At 54.1% G+C, this 19,029-nt stretch overlaps 8 protein-coding genes across 8 annotated transcripts; 6 read left to right on the top strand and 2 right to left on the bottom strand.

The window, feature by feature from the left end:
* Positions 1–85: 85 nt before the first annotated feature.
* Positions 86–586, top strand: ATEG_01137 (U6 snRNA-associated Sm-like protein LSm4; the record flags this gene model as incomplete). The annotated part of the gene is made up of 3 exons (XM_001208502.1): positions 86–88; positions 159–350; positions 422–586. The coding sequence occupies 3 exons, from the start codon at positions 86–88 to the stop codon at positions 584–586; spliced, it is 360 nt and encodes a 119-aa protein (XP_001208502.1).
* A 1,200-nt stretch (positions 587–1,786) lies between these two features.
* ATEG_01136 (pentatricopeptide repeat protein) lies at positions 1,787–2,983 on the top strand (the record flags this gene model as incomplete). The annotated part of the gene is made up of 1 exon (XM_001208501.1): positions 1,787–2,983. One exon carries the CDS (start codon positions 1,787–1,789, stop codon positions 2,981–2,983), a length of 1,197 nt encoding a protein of 398 aa, XP_001208501.1.
* A 799-nt stretch (positions 2,984–3,782) lies between these two features.
* On the top strand, positions 3,783–6,700 carry ATEG_01135 (putative phosphatidylinositol-3,4,5-trisphosphate 3-phosphatase; the record flags this gene model as incomplete). Its single annotated transcript, XM_001208500.1, has 5 exons — positions 3,783–4,198; positions 4,546–4,751; positions 4,825–4,856; positions 4,920–5,004; positions 5,079–6,700. The coding sequence occupies 5 exons, from the start codon at positions 3,783–3,785 to the stop codon at positions 6,698–6,700; spliced, it is 2,361 nt and encodes a 786-aa protein (XP_001208500.1).
* A 456-nt stretch (positions 6,701–7,156) lies between these two features.
* On the bottom strand, positions 7,157–9,586 carry ATEG_01134 (putative phospholipase A2 (PlaA); the record flags this gene model as incomplete). The annotated part of the gene is made up of 1 exon (XM_001208499.1): positions 7,157–9,586. The coding sequence occupies one exon, from the start codon at positions 9,584–9,586 to the stop codon at positions 7,157–7,159; it is 2,430 nt and encodes an 809-aa protein (XP_001208499.1).
* A 356-nt stretch (positions 9,587–9,942) lies between these two features.
* ade13 (adenylosuccinase ADE13) lies at positions 9,943–11,521 on the top strand (the record flags this gene model as incomplete). Its single annotated transcript, XM_001208498.1, has 3 exons — positions 9,943–9,994; positions 10,068–10,154; positions 10,209–11,521. The coding sequence occupies 3 exons, from the start codon at positions 9,943–9,945 to the stop codon at positions 11,519–11,521; spliced, it is 1,452 nt and encodes a 483-aa protein (XP_001208498.1).
* A 756-nt stretch (positions 11,522–12,277) lies between these two features.
* Positions 12,278–13,878, bottom strand: ATEG_01132 (uncharacterized protein; the record flags this gene model as incomplete). The annotated part of the gene is made up of 6 exons (XM_001208497.1): positions 12,278–12,316; positions 12,479–12,538; positions 12,584–12,903; positions 12,975–13,271; positions 13,352–13,515; positions 13,580–13,878. 6 exons carry the CDS (start codon positions 13,876–13,878, stop codon positions 12,278–12,280), a joined length of 1,179 nt encoding a protein of 392 aa, XP_001208497.1.
* A 722-nt stretch (positions 13,879–14,600) lies between these two features.
* On the top strand, positions 14,601–15,097 carry ATEG_01131 (uncharacterized protein; the record flags this gene model as incomplete). Its single annotated transcript, XM_001208496.1, has 2 exons — positions 14,601–14,735; positions 14,819–15,097. The coding sequence occupies 2 exons, from the start codon at positions 14,601–14,603 to the stop codon at positions 15,095–15,097; spliced, it is 414 nt and encodes a 137-aa protein (XP_001208496.1).
* A 1,868-nt stretch (positions 15,098–16,965) lies between these two features.
* On the top strand, positions 16,966–18,477 carry ATEG_01130 (PDK/BCKDK family protein kinase; the record flags this gene model as incomplete). The annotated part of the gene is made up of 4 exons (XM_001208495.1): positions 16,966–17,035; positions 17,140–17,288; positions 17,354–18,348; positions 18,414–18,477. The coding sequence occupies 4 exons, from the start codon at positions 16,966–16,968 to the stop codon at positions 18,475–18,477; spliced, it is 1,278 nt and encodes a 425-aa protein (XP_001208495.1).
* Positions 18,478–19,029: the final 552 nt, after the last annotated feature.

Genomic DNA, 19,029 nt, shown 5'->3' with positions numbered 1-19,029 from the left:
GAGCCTTTTTACCCCCAATTTCTATCGCCTTGCGCCCTACACTCATCACCTCCGGTTTCTCATCTGCCTCCAAGATCAAGTGAGAATGGTGCGTCGCGTCCTCCAATGCAATAGTCAAGCGAAAATATCCAAAGAAATCGTTCTAACGGAATGAAAAGCTGCCTCTCGGGCTCCTCACGGCCGCCCAAGGCCACCCGATGCTCGTGGAACTGAAGAACGGCGAGACATTGAACGGCCACCTCGCCAATTGCGACAACTGGATGAACCTCATACTCAAGGAAGTCGTCCAAACTAGCCCTGAGGGTGACCGGTTCTTCAAGCTGCCCGAGGTCTACATCAGAGGAAACAACGTACGTACGACCGACCCCGGCGGAGCGCTTTGAGCCACCTCCTATATTCCCAGCTAACACACCCCCACCAGATCAAATATCTGCGGATCCCCGAAGAAATCGTCGAAATGGTCAGAGAGCAGCAGCAGAACCAACCATCCGGCCGCAGTCGCGGCGGCCACCGCGGCGACAGAGGTGACCGGGGTGGTCGTGGTGGGCGTGGTCGCGGACGGGGCCGCGGCCGAGGCGGGAACTAGAGCTGGACGCATACAACGATGGCATGAGAAGCTTAAGATAGATACCCCGGGGTGAATGATAGGTGTGGCGTGCAGACGATTCGTTGGCGGTTAGGTCGAGCATGATCTTGGCGTATCTGGCTATGTATTTCTTTCAAATGGGATTGTACCAAATGGGCTTTTCTTTCCTGTTTCTGCCTATTTTCTGGCAGCGCTATTTCCCCTTTACATCCTCTAGATACGTAAGGAATTCGCCAGTCGTGGCTTTTGCTGTCGGTTGTAAGGCATCACGTGATGTATAGGTGATTTTCGCGCCGAGATCACTGCAAGCTCCGGGTTCCCCAAGACTCGACATGCGACAGAAGGCGTTTGTTTTTGATGGACTCTGGTTATGCCTCTGTCCATCTTTCAATTTCAAACTGCTCCACAGCCCGTCAATTTCCATTGCGAATGGAAGACGCGCCCACAGACTGGTCCAGGCGCCATCGGTATGGACGTCGCGCAGATGTTTGAGCGGCACCCGTTCCAGGACGCTCCATCGACACACCCCGGAAAGCCAGTCTGATAGAAGTGCGACTAAGCCTGCCGAATCATTGTCCAACCACCGGATACCCCTCGAACCAAACGAACTTCGGGGTCTCCCGAAAGATGTCGACGCGCCGGCAGACAGCGATGACATGTTCCCGGAGCATCTACCCAGGCCCCCGCCGGGCGTACCGAAAAGTCTCGAAGGAAAGCCAACTTCAGTCCTGGAAACGAAGCTCCAGGAGCTGAGCGCCAACGAACCGCGAATTCTAAGCGCAACGCAGATCCTCCGCATCCTCATCAGAGACCGTCATGTGCGGCCGGAAGTGCGACACTACAGAGCATTGATCCTTGCGAACTCGGATCCAGAGAGAGGATCGCCCGACGCGGTGCGCCATTTGCTTGCGGAGATGGAGGAGAATGGGATACCGGCGGACTCTGGGACATTGCACGCCGCCTTGCAGGTAGGAAATGCGCGCCTGTGGTTTTGCGCTCCGGTGATGAAGCTATATACTGATTATTGGCTTTCGATATACACAGGCCCTCGCTGTGCATCCAGACTATCTCCTCCGCCAGGACATCGTGCACACACTTCGAGACCGGTGGCTTCCCTTGAGCCCGGCTGGCTGGCATTACGTGGTGGCCGGTCTTCTCCGGGAGCATCAGTTCGAGTTAGCCATCGATCATATTGCGCAGATGGAAAGAAAAGATATTGTGGTTGAAAACTGGCTCTACAGCCTTCTCATATACTATCTGTGTGATTTCGGAGAGCTCGACGAGGTGGTGCGACTGATGCGTGCGCGGGTCGCCCAAGGCCATGACATGTCATTGAGTCTGTGGTCATACGTACTGGATGTTGCTAGCGCCTCTGTCCATCATGAGGCTACGCATTACGTGTGGCGGCAGATGGTGGAGTTGGGATATCTCCATCCGTCTTGTGAGGTCTGCAGGAACGTTCTGCGCGTGGCTGCTGCCACCGGAGATACTACGCTGGGTACCTCAGTTATCCGGTTCCTCGTCGAGAATGATATATCACTCGGATTGGAGGACTACGAGATACTGGCCGAAACCCACGTCGCGGCGGGGGATGTGTACTCTGGGTTTGAAGTGCTCTGCAAAATGCACAAGGCCGGCATCGCGTTAGAGAAGAGCTCGACCGCAGCGCTTCTCAAACACATGATCTATTCCAAAATCAGCCCGCAGACGGCCTGGACCTACCTCAAGGAATTGAAGGCGGCGCGATACGAGATCCCTCTGCGTTGCGCCCAGGTGGTGATCGCGTTGTATGAGCACGAAGCTCTCGGCAATCCCGCCATCGTCGACGACGGGGTCGAGTTTTACAAACAGCTCTATGCTCTGTGTCCGGAGAAAGCCGATGTCTCAGTCTACAACTCGCTCATTGGGATGTGCCGACGGGCGAAGAATACGGATGCGGGGATGTTTGTGGTGACGGAAATGGCAACGTTGGGCGTCGTACCGGATGCCGCGACCTTTGAGCATCTCATCTTGATGTGCCTTGGGGCGGATAATTCGCAATCCGCGTATTTCTACCTTCAGGATATGCTGGCGCGAGGCTGCCATCCCAGTGAAGACGCCCGGGTGCAAATCCGGGCGCTATGTGCCGGACTGGATGACGAATACGCCGTACGATTGAGGCGTCATCCTGAAGTGAGAGAAGAGGCAGGTCGTGGGGATCCCCAACACACGTCCGGACCGCCGTTCAGCCCGGGACATTCTGAACGTCGGCGACTAACCAAGGAGGAACGGCGCGCGGCCAGCAAGGAGCGACGGAAGGAGAAGCGACGAAGATTGGCCATTCAAAGGACGCGGGAGGAGGAAGGATGGGAAGACTATGAGCCTGGGGGACTGATTCCTGAGGACCAGCTGAGCTGAAGGGGTGCAAAGACCTGTGTCCTGACTGTACATAGAATCCTGTATACCTCGGAAGAGACTCTTGATACGTGCCGATGTCGCTGTGAAACACCGGTTGGATCTTGGGGATGAGACCATCTCATACCAACAGGCTCACTCTCAAACCGCCAAGAAGCCCCGGTGCGATAGTGCCTCCACCGGTTCGAACCGCTGATCAATGTACCTCATAGTATGGGGTTCTCCATCCTGTTCGGTGGACGTTCTATAAATGGAAATGTCATCCTGGTGGTGAGAGATTGGGATCGTCCCGACAGGAATCTGATCAGGGGATGATGATTCTCAACACACAATCATATGTCTTGTATAGTACAATGTACTCAGTGTACCAGGTTCTCTGTGGTGATACTACCTGATCCATTGGAACAACATGATGCTGTCCCACTCTGTTCAACCATGGACCCGGATGGACATTCAGTTACACCAATGACGATACCAGCCAGGAGCAGCAGCGAAACATGCAGCCCCATCGTCCCTGCGATCGTCAGGATTTAGTCGCCGTGCGAATCCACCAGCACAGTTTGCGATAACCGTCGGGGGAGAAAAAAAGGAGACCACTGTTCCTCGTCTCCTCTGTTATATCATCGCTTGCCACCTCTGGAACCGTCCCTTGTCTTGCATTATATCGAGGCCTTTGTTGTCTCCCAACCTCCTCCGTCCGGATTCCTCCTCCTTTCTTCGCTCGAGTCCTTCCTACATAATTCTCTCCTTCATACATATACCAGAACGTATATTATTCTATTGTCTAATTCCATCCATCACCATGCAACTCACCTCTCTCCTCGCGGTCGCTCTGTCGACCCTCGCCGCCGCAGTCCCCGTCACCCCCGGCGCTCGTGCAGACAGCCCGTCTCTCACCTGGCACGTCTCCAACTTCGACACCGGCTGCTCGCCCGGCGGTTGCGTGTACACCTTCAACATCTTCGGCGTCGCCAGCCAAAACACTCCGGGATTCAATACCCACTGCAACGGAACCACCACCACGTCCGACGGAGACGACTATGCGCTGTGCGATGACAAGCACGTCAAGGCACAGGTCGTCGCAAAGCCCTACCCCGTCTGGAATGTGAAGGCCCAGCATTCCTGGTTTACGAACCAGGGAGAGGCTGAGTTCTTTGCTCTCGGCCAAACCAATGTCACTTCGTCGATCAAGAACTTTACCATCCCGGTGACCGAGGTGTATGGTGTCGCGTAAAGGCTGTCCGCCGTTCGGCGCCAGTGCCGGTGGGATGGAAGGGATGGTTGTGTTGATCATAACCCGCGAACTTCGACGTTGTCTAAATAATGGACAGTTATGAATTGTGATGTGGAAAGGGGCTCGGTACCTCTTGTATCATCATTTATTGTTTGTTCGGCCATGGGGATTATGAATATTTTCAAAAGCTCTAATGTCGTCTCTTGGGATGCGTGCCCATTGATATGGACAAATATATACCATCATGTTTCCTTTCTTAATTGCGTAGCTATTATTTGTAGAGTACTAGTACTAGTACTTGGTGTTGTGGATGTTTCTGCTGATGCGGAAGGAGTGACATCATCCCCACCAGCATCGCCTTCTTCTCACCCTCTTGCAACTTCACCTCGTTTATCTCACCAACACATCTCCTTTTGCTTCTGCTTTTTCTCGCGTTTCTCTCTGAAGCTGCGACTTCAATTCTCAATCCAATCTATACCCCCGCCACCGGAGCGCGGTACGCCACATCACAACCGGGTGGGTCATTCAATACCAATGGTAAGGAGCTCCTGTTTGCACCCAGAAACTAATCTTCTAGAGCTCTCCCAGCCGGTGACTGATGTATCTCCAGCACCAGCTGCCCCCGCATTCATAGATTTCATGGTATGACATCTCCCCAGGCCCTGCCTGCCGAGACTGACGTGCGGTGCTTGGCTTCTTGCCCAGGCGTCAATCCTCCGACAGATTGTCGCAGGCCCGAGATTGCAGCACCCCGAGGCCGGCCTCGATCTCTGCTACGTCACAGATAACAGTGAGCATACCCGTCCCTACCATCCGCAGGGCTCTCCCCCGTCTAGATGCCTGCTGACTGCCGTCATTCTCCAGTCATCGCCACGTCCGGTCCTTCGGCGAACTATCCACAACGCGCATACCGCAACCCGCTCGACGGCCTCGTGCGTTTCCTCGACGCCAAACATGGCGAGAATTGGTGCATTTGGGAATTCCGTGCCGAGGGCACCGGATACCCGGACGACCAAGTCTACGGCCGCATCCATCACTACCCCTTCCCAGACCACCACCCGCCGCCGTTTGCGCTCATCCCCGCCATGATGGGAAGCATGAAGAACTGGCTGCACCGGCTGGACGGTTCGCATTCCGACGACGCAGGGAAGAGGGTCGCCGTTGTGCATTGCAAAGCCGGAAAGGGCCGCAGTGGCACCGTCGCCTGTAGCTACCTGATCAGCCAGGAGGGGTGGAAGATGGAGGACGCGTTGCAGCGGTTCACGGAACGGCGGATGCGCGCCGGGTTCGGCGCCGGCGTCAGCATCCCCAGCCAGCTGCGCTGGGTTGGATACGTGGATCGCTGGACGAACGGCATGAACAAGATGTATGTCGAGCGTCCGGTGGAGATTCTCGAGTTACATGTGTGGGGCTTGAGGGATGGTGTCAAGGTCGCTGTCGAAGGGTTTGTTGACGAAGGCAAGAAGATCAAGTGCTTCCATCTGTTCCACCGCAGCGAACGCACTGTCGTCGAGGGTGATGGCCGCGATAAAACGACTACCACCGACAGCCCTACTAAAGAACCTGTATCGGCTGTGACAAATTCCAGCGCGACGACCATCAGCTCTGCCGCCGCTAGTGCAACGTCGTCTGGTGACACAGGCTCTTCTGCAGGACACACGACTGGGGCCCTCTTTCGCCCGAAGAAACCCGTCATCCTTCCCACGTCAGATGTAAACATCGACTTCGAGCGCCGAAGCAAAGCTGCGTACACCGGGTGGGCGATGGTGACGTCTATCGCGCATGTCTGGTTCAACGCGTATTTTGAGGGCGGTGACAAACATGATTCCGGGGTCTTCGAAGCCGAATGGGACGCCTTGGATGGGATCAAGGGAACCACGAAGAAAGGCATCCGGGCACTCGACCGTGTGAAGGTGGTCTGGCGGTATCCACACCCATCTCAACTAGGCATCCAGGTTTCGGCCAAAGAGGAGGCCGCTCCCGTGCCAGGCAAGCGCATCTCGGAGCCTAAACCAGGAGAGACGATCCCGGAAAGCCACGCGGCTGACTGGCGGGGTCGGGATGTAGGAGACATCCAGGAGAGCCTCGGACGAGACCAGGAGAACATACCGATCCAAATCCCAGAGGGAGGGAATGATCAGCAGAAAGGCCTGTCCTCCGAGACGGACCACCCTCTCCTCACTAGTATCAGCACCGCAGCAGCTGGTGCCGCATCTGCAGTTGTCCATTCTGCGCAAGGCCTCGGCAAAGAGCTAGGTCTTCGGAAGCAAACTGACGAGAGTCAGGACGTCAGTCTGGCAGAGAGTGATGACAATTCTCCTGTGTTGGGACGAAGGCGTCATGGCGGCAAGATCGCGGAAGAGGGACAAACGAAGCAAGACGATAATGATGATTTTGAGGGAGTCCGTCCGTACTTTGGGGATGAAGAAGAGGTGAAAGAGCCCTCAGGCAGAAAAGACGGGCCATCATCTCGCGACAAGAACTGAGGGCTCGATTGACACCATCTAAACCGGTATATACTGTGCATCTATGTCCTGTACTTTAGACTCTTGGGATTTTCTCCAGCGGGCTTGGATATAACTGAATTTGAGTCCTCTGGTTTCCATCAGATGGAAAAGAATATATAGATACCACTCGAAACACTCGATGCCCGATGTGCCCAAGTTCATTGATGGGATATGGTCTTTCAGAATGGCATGCAGGAGGGACATTTTTATCATTGTAGTTGCCTACAACTACCTCCCACGTCGACATTGTAATCTTTCTATTGGTATAATTAAACTTGCCGGTATATGCAGCGAGGCCTAACCAGTATAAAAGTAAGAAAACCAGACTCATCCCTCTCCCGACTTCTCGTCAGACTCCAAGCCAACAAAAACAAAAGAAATTATACAAAGCATGTTCTACCATGCATAAGGAACGACCTACTGCAACACATCACCTCACAACGGCACAAACCCCTCCATGCGTTGTCGGGCCGCTTCCGCCTCTCGTCGCAGACGGTCATTCTTCTTGCGCTCGTAGACAGCCCTCACCACGCGCTTCACCTGTTCCTCGCCTTGTGCGAAATTTGCTTTGGCCAGGCCGACCACAGCGTCGATTTGTTCGGGGGTATAGATGAAGTTCCAGGTCGAGAGGAAGTCATCCACGTCAGGGTTGATGGAGCCCGGGTGAGGGGCCAGGTCCGCGGCGGATTCAGAGGCGTTAGTGGACGAGGTGATTTCCGAGTGTCGGGAGGGTGCGCGAGACTTGGACATGGCGGAGGTTGGGGGCAGTTCTGGAGCGGATGGGTTCGGTAGAAGAGGGAAGTAGACGACGGCGATCCCGGCTTCGGGACGCATCAGATGGAACTCGGATTCAGACTGGTCGCCTGCGGGATGGAAGAGACGCTTGGATGGCGGCGGTTCCTTGCCCGAGACCATTTCTTCCGTTGTGCCGACCCAGACATTGCAGTAGTCCAAGTCTGTGTTGTTTGCAGGTCGCTCCTTTCCCTCTTGGCCGGCCACAGCACCGTCTGACTTCTTGTTCATCTCCTGGGCTTCTTTCACCTTCTGGTTTATCGCAGTTTCGCTGATGTTTTGCGGCTCCCGCAGAGTTTCCTCTGTCACCTTGAGGTGGTCATCCTCCTTCGGCCAGCCTGCTCCAACAGGCCAGCCTTTAATGCCGCGTTGCCGCGCGTATCCGTCGACAACGGAAAGCCAGTTCTCCTGTTTGATATCGGCTGATGCGTCAAAGGAAACGATAATGTCCACGTCTCTTCCGGGTCGCAGAAGAGGGTAGATCGGAAGATTGTTGCTCATGCCGGCATCCATGAGACGCAGGTGGTCGTCTTGGAAGATGGACTCGGGGCAAGAGGGCGGCAACACATCTTCCATTCCACGCACATAATTCGGGATCGCTGCGGGATCGATGGGGTGTACTCGGATCAGGTCTTTTGTCTTGCCTTGGATCAAAGAGTCTATACCGCCAAAGCCTGCGATTCCCTTGACCAATGGACGGATTTCCTTGTAATAGTGGGAGAGTGTTGCACAGAAAGCGCTGCCCCAGATGCCCATCAGGCCGGGAACGCGCAACTCAGGAATCGGGGAATGGTCCGGCAAAATGGTGTTCCTGCCTCCATAGAAATGTCTCCCTAGAGCCCACGTCGGTATGCCTGCGCCGAGCTCCTCGCAAAAGAACTCGTAGGGCGTAAATTCGAACCATTGAAACCACGCCTCGCGCTGGGATTGCCTCATCCGTTTTTCAGGAACTGGCTTGCCTTCTTCGTCATTATGCACCATAGGGATCTCATGGCGGACGGCTGTATAAATCGGAAGGGGGTGCGCTCCGTTTAAGAGATTATGCGTTTGATGAGACAACTTCAGGTCCATATCCGACACGCCGAGCTCTCCTTTTGGCACAAGTAGCCGGGCAGCGAGAAGCATGCCATAGATATCCACCAGCCCAAAATCTGCTCCCGGGTCGCCTTTGAGTTTCTCAACCAATCCAGCCAGGAGGTACTTATTCGTTGGGGCGGTTGTAAGCAATTTCAACGCCTTCGGGGGGAATGCCATGTGGACGCCCAGTCTGCTCTTCAGATGATCGACCATTCGATTGAAGTCGCGTCCAGTAATTGAGGAATGGTACAGCGTCTGAAGCCAGCAGCTGCCACTCACCCCAGCAGTATACGTAGTACAATCCCATAGACCAGCTTCCTGGGCGGCCAGATACGAGCCCGTTCCAGCCACAAGGGCACGCAGACCGCCTCCAGAACCGCACATGGCGATAATTGGAACATCCTCTGGGTGGATGTCCTCTTCGGGGATGCCTAGGTAGGATGCGAGGGCTCGGACCGCGTGTCTTTGCCTTTTCTGCCGGAAATCCACCTCCTCATCACACAGAGTGTCCCCCACACGGACTCGTGCCTCCCGTGCGATCTCGGGATGAATGTAGGGATCATGGGCCTCTCTCCAGATGTCATCGGCGAGAGAACCAGGGGCCATAGAGAGCTCCCGTTGGAGCTTTTGAACGGTGGCAGGGAGCAAGCGAGCCCAGTCTGGTATGATGTAATTCTTAATGGCGTCGATCTCGATCCAATCCGGTGTGCCGACGGATTGTTTCACACCATCGAACTTCTGAAGGATGTTCATCCATATTGAGGCCTGGTCACCATTGGGAGAGCCATCGTCGGAGCCGAAGAGGGTGTTGGTTTTGCCTGGTTTGTCTGATGACGATTTCCCACTGTCCGCAGAGAGTCTCGCCGAAGTCGAGAAGTTGGTCTGTCGATCAGGGTGAGCACGGTCTCCACTCTTGTGAAGCACCCCGCTGCTCAATGCCAGCAGGGCCGCCGGAGGAAGCGTCCAACGAAGCGACAATGCCTTCGCCGCACCCATGTTGCGATGGGTACCGCGTAGACGACGAGACGACGAGGCGAGCATCCGGGGCTTTTTAAGGACGAAAACTAGCGGGGGGCTAGATCGCGACGATCATTTCATGGGACACACAGCACGGGTGAGGGCAATGACGACATACTCCGGCCGAACAACGGCCCGACGCTTCCGTATCCGGGAGTGCCTGCACGTGATGATAGCCCCTCCGGATCCCGTGACTGTGCTGATAAGCGGAGACCCCGCTAAGCCCGCGCAAAATTTCTTGGGATCGACGCACACAGTCGCTCCCCCCCGACGCTGCTCTTTCTCTCCTGTCGCTCAATTTCTCGACAGAATCATCTCAATTCCTCTCCGGCAGCATGTCTTCCAGCAATGATGTCTACCAGACTCCTCTCAACTCGCGCTATGCGAGTGAGTGCCCCAATTCGCCGATTTATCGTGGATCTACTAGGCCACGGCGGCTGATCAGATGTGACCATCATAGGCAATGAGATGAAGTACCTCTTCTCCCCCCGCAACCGCTTCTCGACCTGGAGACAGCTGTGGCTGTGGCTTGCCGAGTCGCAGAAAGGTACCTGACCGTGTTCACTCCTGCTGTCTCGGTCTCCCCAACTAATGAGCATAGAGCTGGGCCTGCCCATCTCGGACGATGCCATTGAGCAGATGAAAGCCCATACCACCATCCAGGACGACGAATTCAAGGTTGCGGCCGAGGAGGAGAAGCGCCGGAGACACGATGTCATGGCTCACGTTCATGCCTACGGTCAGGTCGCCCCCGCCGCCGCGGGTATCATCCACTGGGGTGCCACCTCCTGCTACTGCACCGACAACGCGGATCTCATCTTCCTCCGCGATGGTCTCGACATCCTCATCCCCAAGCTCGCCGTCGTCATTGACAAGCTCTCCGCCTTTGCCCAGCAGTACAAGGACCTCCCCTGCCTCGGCTTCACCCACGGCCAGCCCGCTCAGCTCGTGACTGTCGGAAAGCGCGCGTGTCTGTGGATTCAGGATCTCCTGATGGACCTGCGCAACCTGGAACGCGCCCGGGACGACCTGCGTTTCCGCGGTGTCAAGGGTACCACCGGTACGCAGGCTTCCTTCCTGCAGATCTTCGACGGAAACCACGACAAGGTGGAACAGCTGGATGAGCTCGTGACGAAGAAGGCCGGCTTCAACTCCGCTTTCATCATTTCCAGTCAGACCTACTCGCGCAAGATCGACGTCGACGTCGGCAACGCGCTCGGCTCCTTCGGATCGACCTGCGAGCGCATCGGCATCGACATCCGTCACCTGGCCATGCTGAAGGAGGTCGAGGAGCCGTTCGAGAAGGACCAGATCGGCAGCAGCGCCATGGCGTACAAGCGCAACCCCATGCGCTCGGAGCGTCTGTGCTCGCTCGGAAGACACCTCCAGAACCTCCCCAAGGACGCCTTGGACACCTACTCGGCCCAGTGGTTCGAGCGGTCGCTTGACGACAGCGCCATCCGCCGCATCAGTATCCCCGAGCTCTACCTCTCGGCCGATGCCTGCCTGATCCTCCTCAACAACGTCACCTCCGGCTTCGTCGTCTACCCCGAGGTCATCAAGCGGCGCGTCAACGACGAGCTGCCGTTCATGGCCACCGAGAACATCATCATGGCCTGCGTCAAGAAGGGTCTCTCCCGTCAGGACGCCCACGAGGAGATCCGTGTTCTCTCCCACCAGGCCTCCGACAACGTCAAGAAGCAGGGCAAGGACAACGACCTGCTCGACCGCGTCCGCCGCACCCCCTTCTTCGCCCCCATCCTCGACGAGCTCGACGCCCTCCTCGACCCCAGCACCTTCGTCGGCCGTGCCCCCCAGCAGGTCGAGAAGTTCACCTCCACCGAGGTCAAGAAGGCCCTGCAGCCGTACGAGAGTTACCTCGCCAACGCCGAGACTTCTGCCCTCAGCGTCTAATCTCCACGGGTGCTGGTCAAGTGATACGAGATTGATCGGATGATGGGGTGTTTTCTTCCATTCTTTACGGTACAGAGTTATGAACGAATATCACGTAGCCAGATGTCAGATTAATGTGAAAATATATAGAGGAGTACAGGGGTAGTCTGTTCAATTCTACAGCGAGTTCTGATCTGTTTGTTGGTAATCGATGGACTCAGGCGAGTGTTCCACAACGTACAACCCTACAATTGTTGGGTGTCGACGACCATCGAATTTCATCCTGGATTTCATCCCCTCGTTCTAATATATCAGGTATGCTATGTCCGGTCGTATATGAAACCCCACCGCCATCGCTGTGTCCAGTCTGGTTGCAGAGGGAGGGATTAGGTGGTGTCACGGTAGTGCGATGCAAGGAACAGTCTCATATGTACATCTCCGGGTTAAACATTAGACATGTAGATGTGTGCGTATGTATAGAAAATATGCATGCATGCAGATGCAGGTCCTTTTCATTGGTATTTTTTTTTTTTTTTTTTTCGTTTTTCTGTTCGTACGGAAATGCCGGTGTTAAAGACAAGCAGAGAATGGAAGATGGTCGCTAGAAAACAATGCAAGAAGCGTAAGATGCGATCATATAGATGTGCAATTTGGTCTGGATTGTAGATTCGGTTAGGAACAGGCAAGTACGAGACGCTGCAAGACTGATGTTGGGTGGCAGGGGAAGTAGTAATAAACCATCACACATACCTATCCCTGCCATATGTGAAACATTGCTTAGCCAAAGATTCCGTCTAGGTAGGGGACATGTCGTCCCTGCGCAACCATCAGTGTCGCACGTTCGATGCGGCCCATGGTGGAAATAGGTCGGTGTTTTTGCTCTCTAGAGCGCAGACAGCCAATTGATAATCTGTGGTGGGGAGGCGAAAACCCTGGTTAGTCTGATGCGAATATGCTGTGTAACGTTGGAAATCGTACCATCATAGCCTGCATCAAAGCCACCTTCTCGCCATAGTGCATGCCGTCCCAACTATCTGCCTGCAGTGTCGCGTTATACATGCCTAGCGTTTCAATACCTCTTACCTGTGCGGCCGCCGCAACGTCCAGCGTGTATTGCCAGCTGCTCGCATGGACATTGTCCCCAGAGGGTTTCTGGTGGCCCGGGGCGGTTGGGCCAACCCAGAGGAACGGGGTGATCCGACTGCTGCTCTGAGCCAGCCCTAGCCATTCGTCCATGCTGTTCTTTGCTGTCGTCAAGGAATAGGAAGTGGACAACGACAGACTCTGGATCACGGCGACTGGTTTCTGCGGGGTCTCGGTCTGGGAGAGGAGCTGGCGGAACTTCTCCTGGGTGCCTTTCGGGGCAGGCGAGTTTGTCACGGTAATGAAATCGTGAGATACTTCTGTAACACGGAGGGCATTAGCGCCTCCGGAGTGTGGGAGTAATTGACGTGGCACGGGGGGCAAAACTCACGCGCAGAACAAGCATACGGACTCCGAAGGGTCTTCTGTCGGTCCACCTCATCGCTCGATGTGATTCGCAGTGGGAGACACGAGGCACTGGTGAATTGGGCGTCGCAATTGCACTTCTCCAGCTGCGGTGGGCTCATGTCCCAGTCTCGCAGAGAGCCGGTCTGGAGATCCTGTCGCAGGATGATGTTGAACCCGGCGTAGATATCAGCCAGAGACTCGTCTCCAACAAAGACCACACCATCGAACTTCTGCAGGATGTCGCAGACCTCGGACGGAGTGTACCACCGGTAGAAACAGCCTTTTGGTTGCATGATAGGCTCGTCAGCGGGGGAACTGGACGGGACTGGGCGGCTGACCCCGCGAAGAGACACCACCTACCTTGAGACGTATAGGCGGCACCAAAGCCATGACGGCCGCCGTTACTCATGGCGCTGAGCAAGGCATCGCGGGTCTGACAATACTGGTGACTCGCCTGAGGGGGCGTGTAGAGGGACGCCGACGAGATGCCACATTGGTGCAGCCCCACGTAGTGGTCTAGCAGACTACGGGACGGATCCAATTAATCAGTACGCGGACTGCGGTGCGGGATGGTGACAAGCGACTCACCTCGGAGCCCCATTGGTGGTGGCGGGACTCGACGAGGACGAAAAGGGGAGATAGAAGATGTCCCGGATCAACCACACGATGTAGAAGACGCCAAACACCCACAAGGAGGCCATCAACTTGTAGGTGGACGAACGCCAGGTGACCCGGCGGATCAAGCGACGGCCGTTGGGGCCCTCGATCGGACCGCGCCGCGGGGCTTGGAAATTCTGCTGCATTCCGGAATAAGGATATGCAAAGGCCTCGTTCGTCGTGGACGATTGAGCAATTGATTCACTGTGAGAGGCACGACGCCGAGACATGGTTATATTTTTTACACGGAGATGAAAGGAGGACCGTCACACCAAACCGCTAGGAAAGATACATCTGTCTGGGACGAGCTTCCAGAAGACAAGATTGGAGAGTACCCGAATGACCGATGCAGAGAGAAAAGGAGTGCGTGGCAGATAGACCGTTGAAGATAAAAAAGGACGAAGATAAGTAGACCCCGGAGTTCACAATCCCAGGGGCCGAAGCGGATGAGGGGGAAGAGGATGAGAGAAAGTCGGGAAACACGCAGAGTAGGTGTCAAGGAGATTCACCTAGTTGAAGAGGCCGAGAGGAGTGGGTGTTGGGAGCAACCGAGAGAGGTACCAGCTAGGGCTGGAGGAGAAGTCTGTCTAGATGGAGCGAAAGGGGCGAGGAAGCACTGGGATACGATGGGATGAAGTGGCCGTAGTGGAAGTCGTGCGGCTTCTCTTGTTTTGCCCAATTGGGAATTTTGTTTTCTCTGCGATTGGAGAGTGGAGAGAGCTTCCAGATGTTCTTGGTCCGAGCAATCTTCGATGATGGGTTTTAATTCACCTTGTCTTCTATTCTCGAAACATCTCCCTCTGGATGCTCTTGTGTCTCGGTGGCCCTTGGTTGTTCGCGAATCGCGTCAATTTTTTTGCCGATTGTTGACGGTTGTACTAAAAAAGGCTTCAGGTCCTTTTCCGCCACACACGCACACACACACTTCCAACCACGCCCACCGATTCGCACAATGGCTGGAAGAAAAATTTTCCATTCAGAAAAAACCCCCCATAAATCAATCAGAGGCCGAGAGGGGGCCCGTAGAGGGGACGTTGGAGCAGGTGAGGGTCAGAGATTTGGCATTAAGTGCAGGAGGGCGAAAAAGGTAATCTGCGGATCCTTGCTGCTTTTTCTAGGGTTTATGGGCCGGATAATTATTATCAAGCTGATCACTATGACTAGGGATAGGACAAGTCGGACAACTTGGACAGAATATATACAATATATCTACAAATCCATTTACAAATCTATATACCCGAGAAGTCCAAAAGATACAAGAACATGACTGTGGAAAAAAAGAAACAATGCCCCAGTTACATCATGGTTGATGTCACTCTGGTGTCTCTGATGTATCTCTGCAGATGGCTTCGCAACAAGGAATCTAGAATCATCGCTGTCGAGCTGTATGATCTGGAGCCCACCATCCACCACCAATCTGGTGGCTTCGGTATACTTCTACCTTGCTAAGGAGCTTGCCAACCCGCCCGTTCTGTGTAACTGTGGTTCAGCTTGCACATCATCCTGACAGCACGAGTAATGCATGGAAAAAGCAAAGAGGGTCCAGACAAATCATCCACCCGATTTCTAGTGGGCCGGACAGCTGTCAGACGCTGAAACGCGTCTCCACTGATGCCATCTGATGATTCTGATTACTATCGTGTCTACTACTCCGTACTCGGTAGGTGGTAAGTGGTGTTATTGTTGAAGAGACAGGGGGATACCTAACGAAGAACCTCAGCCCATGTCCAAGATAGGGCTATCATCCGGCATACTCTGTACAAAGATCTCTTGCCGCGTGCCACGAGTCTCCGAAGTTCCGCCGGTACTTTTGCTGAATGGATCCTCAGTGAATCCCTATTTTGCATATCTGAGGCCCATTCAGCTGGACATGTCTTTAAATAGACAGAAACGAGAAGATCTCTTCTTAAAATAGATAGCTAAATCAATTTGAAGCTGAATATTGCTACCTGATTATGTAGGAATTGGAATTCGCGGGATCTTTTTCCAATTTTATTCCCCGTAGTGACTATTTGGTGAACGTGTTCAATAATGGGGAATTAAAGCATGCTTGGCATATGTTAAAAGCAGTTCTCAATGAGACCCCCTTGACTGGCGGATTTGTCCCGAGGCTAGCTCTCTTTGACTTCTAGAATCCACCTCGAAGAAAGCCAATTATCCGGCCGCCTGAATGAGCTTGAAGGAATGGATCATGTGAATCCCCTGGACATGGTTCTTATGATCGGTCTGTTATGGTCTGACCATCTAGCTGTCGACCATCTCTGCAGTTGACATTAATATTATCTTTGTAGTATAGAGGTCTGTGCTTTTATTTATACTTATACGCTTGAATACGATGAATGGTTGAGAGAAAACGGCATATATCTCGACATTGGGACTGTATATATATTCTTTCATGAATGTAGCCCAGCGTCCCCTCAGCTACACAACCTCCCCAGTCATGATACTCCCAACGGGTACGAGAATCTGGAGTATTCATGGAGAAGATATCGCCGAAATCAACAACAATAATTTTACCGCGACCTAACACCACTTGAACCGTCGGGAGGTGGGAAGTGGGAGGTGACGATTTTCGGACGAAGGGGAAAGTCGGAGCCTGATTCACATTCTCCCGCATCGGCACTTCTCCCTGCAGAGTGGGGGAGTCCGACGATGGAATCGGTGCCGCGGGACAGACCATCCGCGGTGAAGACGGAGTGGCCATGGACGAGGGAAAGAATCAGACCATTGAGGGTCTCTGGTTTGGTCGTCTCATTTTGCTACTTTGTGAGGGATCGGATGATGGTGGAGTGTATACGGAGAGTCTAGATACAAAAGGTTCCTCGGTCAAGCACGGGATCAACCCCCCACACGTGACTCCCCGGGAATTTCGAGTCTCCGCAAAGAGTCATCGCTCGCGCTCTTTCCCGGTCCTTCACCTCCATCTTCTTCCTTACTTCCATTCTTCTCCTGCTTCAATCTGATCTCTCCATGACTGCTTGACTTCTTGCTCCTCCTTTCCCTTCTTCCTCTACGCCCTCCCCCCTTCCTCCCTTCTCCTCTTCATCGCCGTATCCGGAGCTTCTGCATTGGCTGTCCGGAGCTCCGAGATCGCTGGAGAGCGGAACCAAACCTCGGTTGTCACACCTTGGGCCTGCTGCGTCGTGCACCAGCGCAGAACCCTGTGTCTGCCCTATTCCTCTCACCGGACGACCTCGTGTCAACTTATTGACCACATTGATCTGATCTATCGCCCTTAATTCACAGGCCGCTGGGCCTGTAACACCACAACACCATGTGGAAGCCGTCGGAGCGGCTGATGGACACCATCAGACATTATGCCAGCTTCCCCCGCCACCGGCGTCTCCCTCCGACAGATGGTTCAATTCGGAGACAGACCTTCAACCGGTATGTACACTGCTGTTTGTCTTTTCAAGCAGTGTCCTGCTTCTATCCGTGCGTTTCAAGAAAACAGTTCAGCCGCTGATCTCATGATCTCTTTCCCGATTCAGGAACTCTCTTTCGTGCTTCACAGTTCCTCTCTGAGGAACTCCCCATCCGCTTGGCGCATCGCGTTCAGGACCTCGGTGAGCTTCCCGACGGGCTCAGTGAGATGCCCTCTATCAAAAAGGTCCAGGACTGGTACGCGCAATCATTCGAGGTATGACTCATCATCCTGGCGTAGCCCTAATTTTCTTCCTGCCTCGTTTCTAACGATGACCACAGGAAATCATCACTCTGCCTCGACCAACTCTCACCCAAGAAGTGAAAGCCCGCTTGTTGCGCCCAGGGAGGGCCAACGGTGGGGCATCCAAAATTCTCTCGGAAACCACCCAAAACCCCAGTATCAAGGAAGGTCAGTATCGGTCTTCGCCCAACTCGACGTCTCACCACAATGGGAACGGGAAAGCCGCGGCTGCGGCTGCGCGGAGATACTTCGTCCCGTCAGATGATCATGGTGACTGGCCTCCGGAATTGAACGATTACAACGAACGCTTCGCAAAAACCCTCGGACATATCAAACGAAGACACGATAGCGTTGTGACTACCGTGGCGCAGGGTATTCTCGAATGGAAACGGAAACGGCAACGGTTGCAGATCGACTCCACTGTGCAGTCGTTTCTTGATCGGTTCTACATGTCTCGGATTGGTATACGAATGTTAATTGGACAACACATCGCGTTAACGGAACAAACCCATGTCCGTCACCCCAACTATGTCGGAATCATCTGTACCAAAACGAATGTTCGGGAGGTGGCCCTGGAGGCCATCGAGAACGCGCGTTTCGTGTGTGAGGATTACTACGGTCTCTTCGAAGCCCCCAAGGTCCAGCTCGTCTGCAAGGAAGATCTGAACTTCATGTACGTTCCGGGCCACCTGTCTCACATGCTGTTCGAAACCTTGAAGAACTCGCTGCGTGCGGTGGTTGAGACGCACGGCGCCGACAAGGATGCCTTCCCCGTCACCAAGGTTATAATTGCCGAAGGCAAAGAAGACATCACGATCAAAGTCTCGGACGAAGGTGGAGGAATCCCTCGTTCGGCTATCCCCCTGGTCTGGACGTACATGTACACCACGGTGGAGCAAACGCCCAATCTGGACCCGGACTTTGACAAAAGCGACTTCAAGGCGCCCATGGCTGGCTTTGGCTACGGATTGCCTATCAGTCGCTTGTACGCTCGATACTTCGGTGGGGACTTGAAATTAATCAGTATGGAGGGGTAAGTGATTTTCCGTTACACAAAACCAGCAATTGCGGGAGTAACCGCTGACGATGTCTCCCCAGATATGGCACCGATGTTTACCTCCATCTGAACCGTCTTTCCTCGAGCTCGGAACCTCTGCAATGACAATTACCAGTCATGAGGGATGGGCGCGTCCGGTTCTCAACTTCCCACCGACTTCACCCATTCTATTCGGAACCGGATCCACCACCGTCTCGAGGATTGACGCCGATGAACATTCAAGCTGCGCGCGCGCGCATGCAACACCGGGAAGTTTCTGAACGTAAGCAAGTCGGCGACGCAGAAAGCCGACTCAATGCTGAAAGGCCGTAACGGCCGTTATTTGGCACCTCGCCCGTGCCACGGACCGCTGCGGATGATTTGGTCCGACGGGATCGAGTAGTACCATCGATACTCTTGTTTCCCCTTTTTATTTTTGGTGGACAAAACCAAAAGCGTTTTGCTGTCGGAGAAGAAGCAAGTCGATGGCACTTGTTTTTTTCTCGGGAATCCTGAGCGTACCTGACCTTTCTGTACTCGATCGATTGATCGCCTCATGATTTGGTCTATATGATACCCATTGAACTGATTCAGGATAGTGTGGGGGAATTGGTTTTGTTCTTGGAGGGTAGAGCCCGGACCATTGCTTTCTTGTTTATTTTTATTTGCTTTGCTGTA

This window comes from Aspergillus terreus, genomic scaffold (assembly GCF_000149615.1).
Source record: "Aspergillus terreus NIH2624 scaffold_2 genomic scaffold, whole genome shotgun sequence".
In the NCBI taxonomy this organism is placed as follows: Eukaryota; Fungi; Ascomycota; class Eurotiomycetes; order Eurotiales; family Aspergillaceae; genus Aspergillus; species Aspergillus terreus.
Note: the sequence above shows the minus strand (reverse complement) of the source record. Positions and strands in the feature narration are given on the sequence as shown.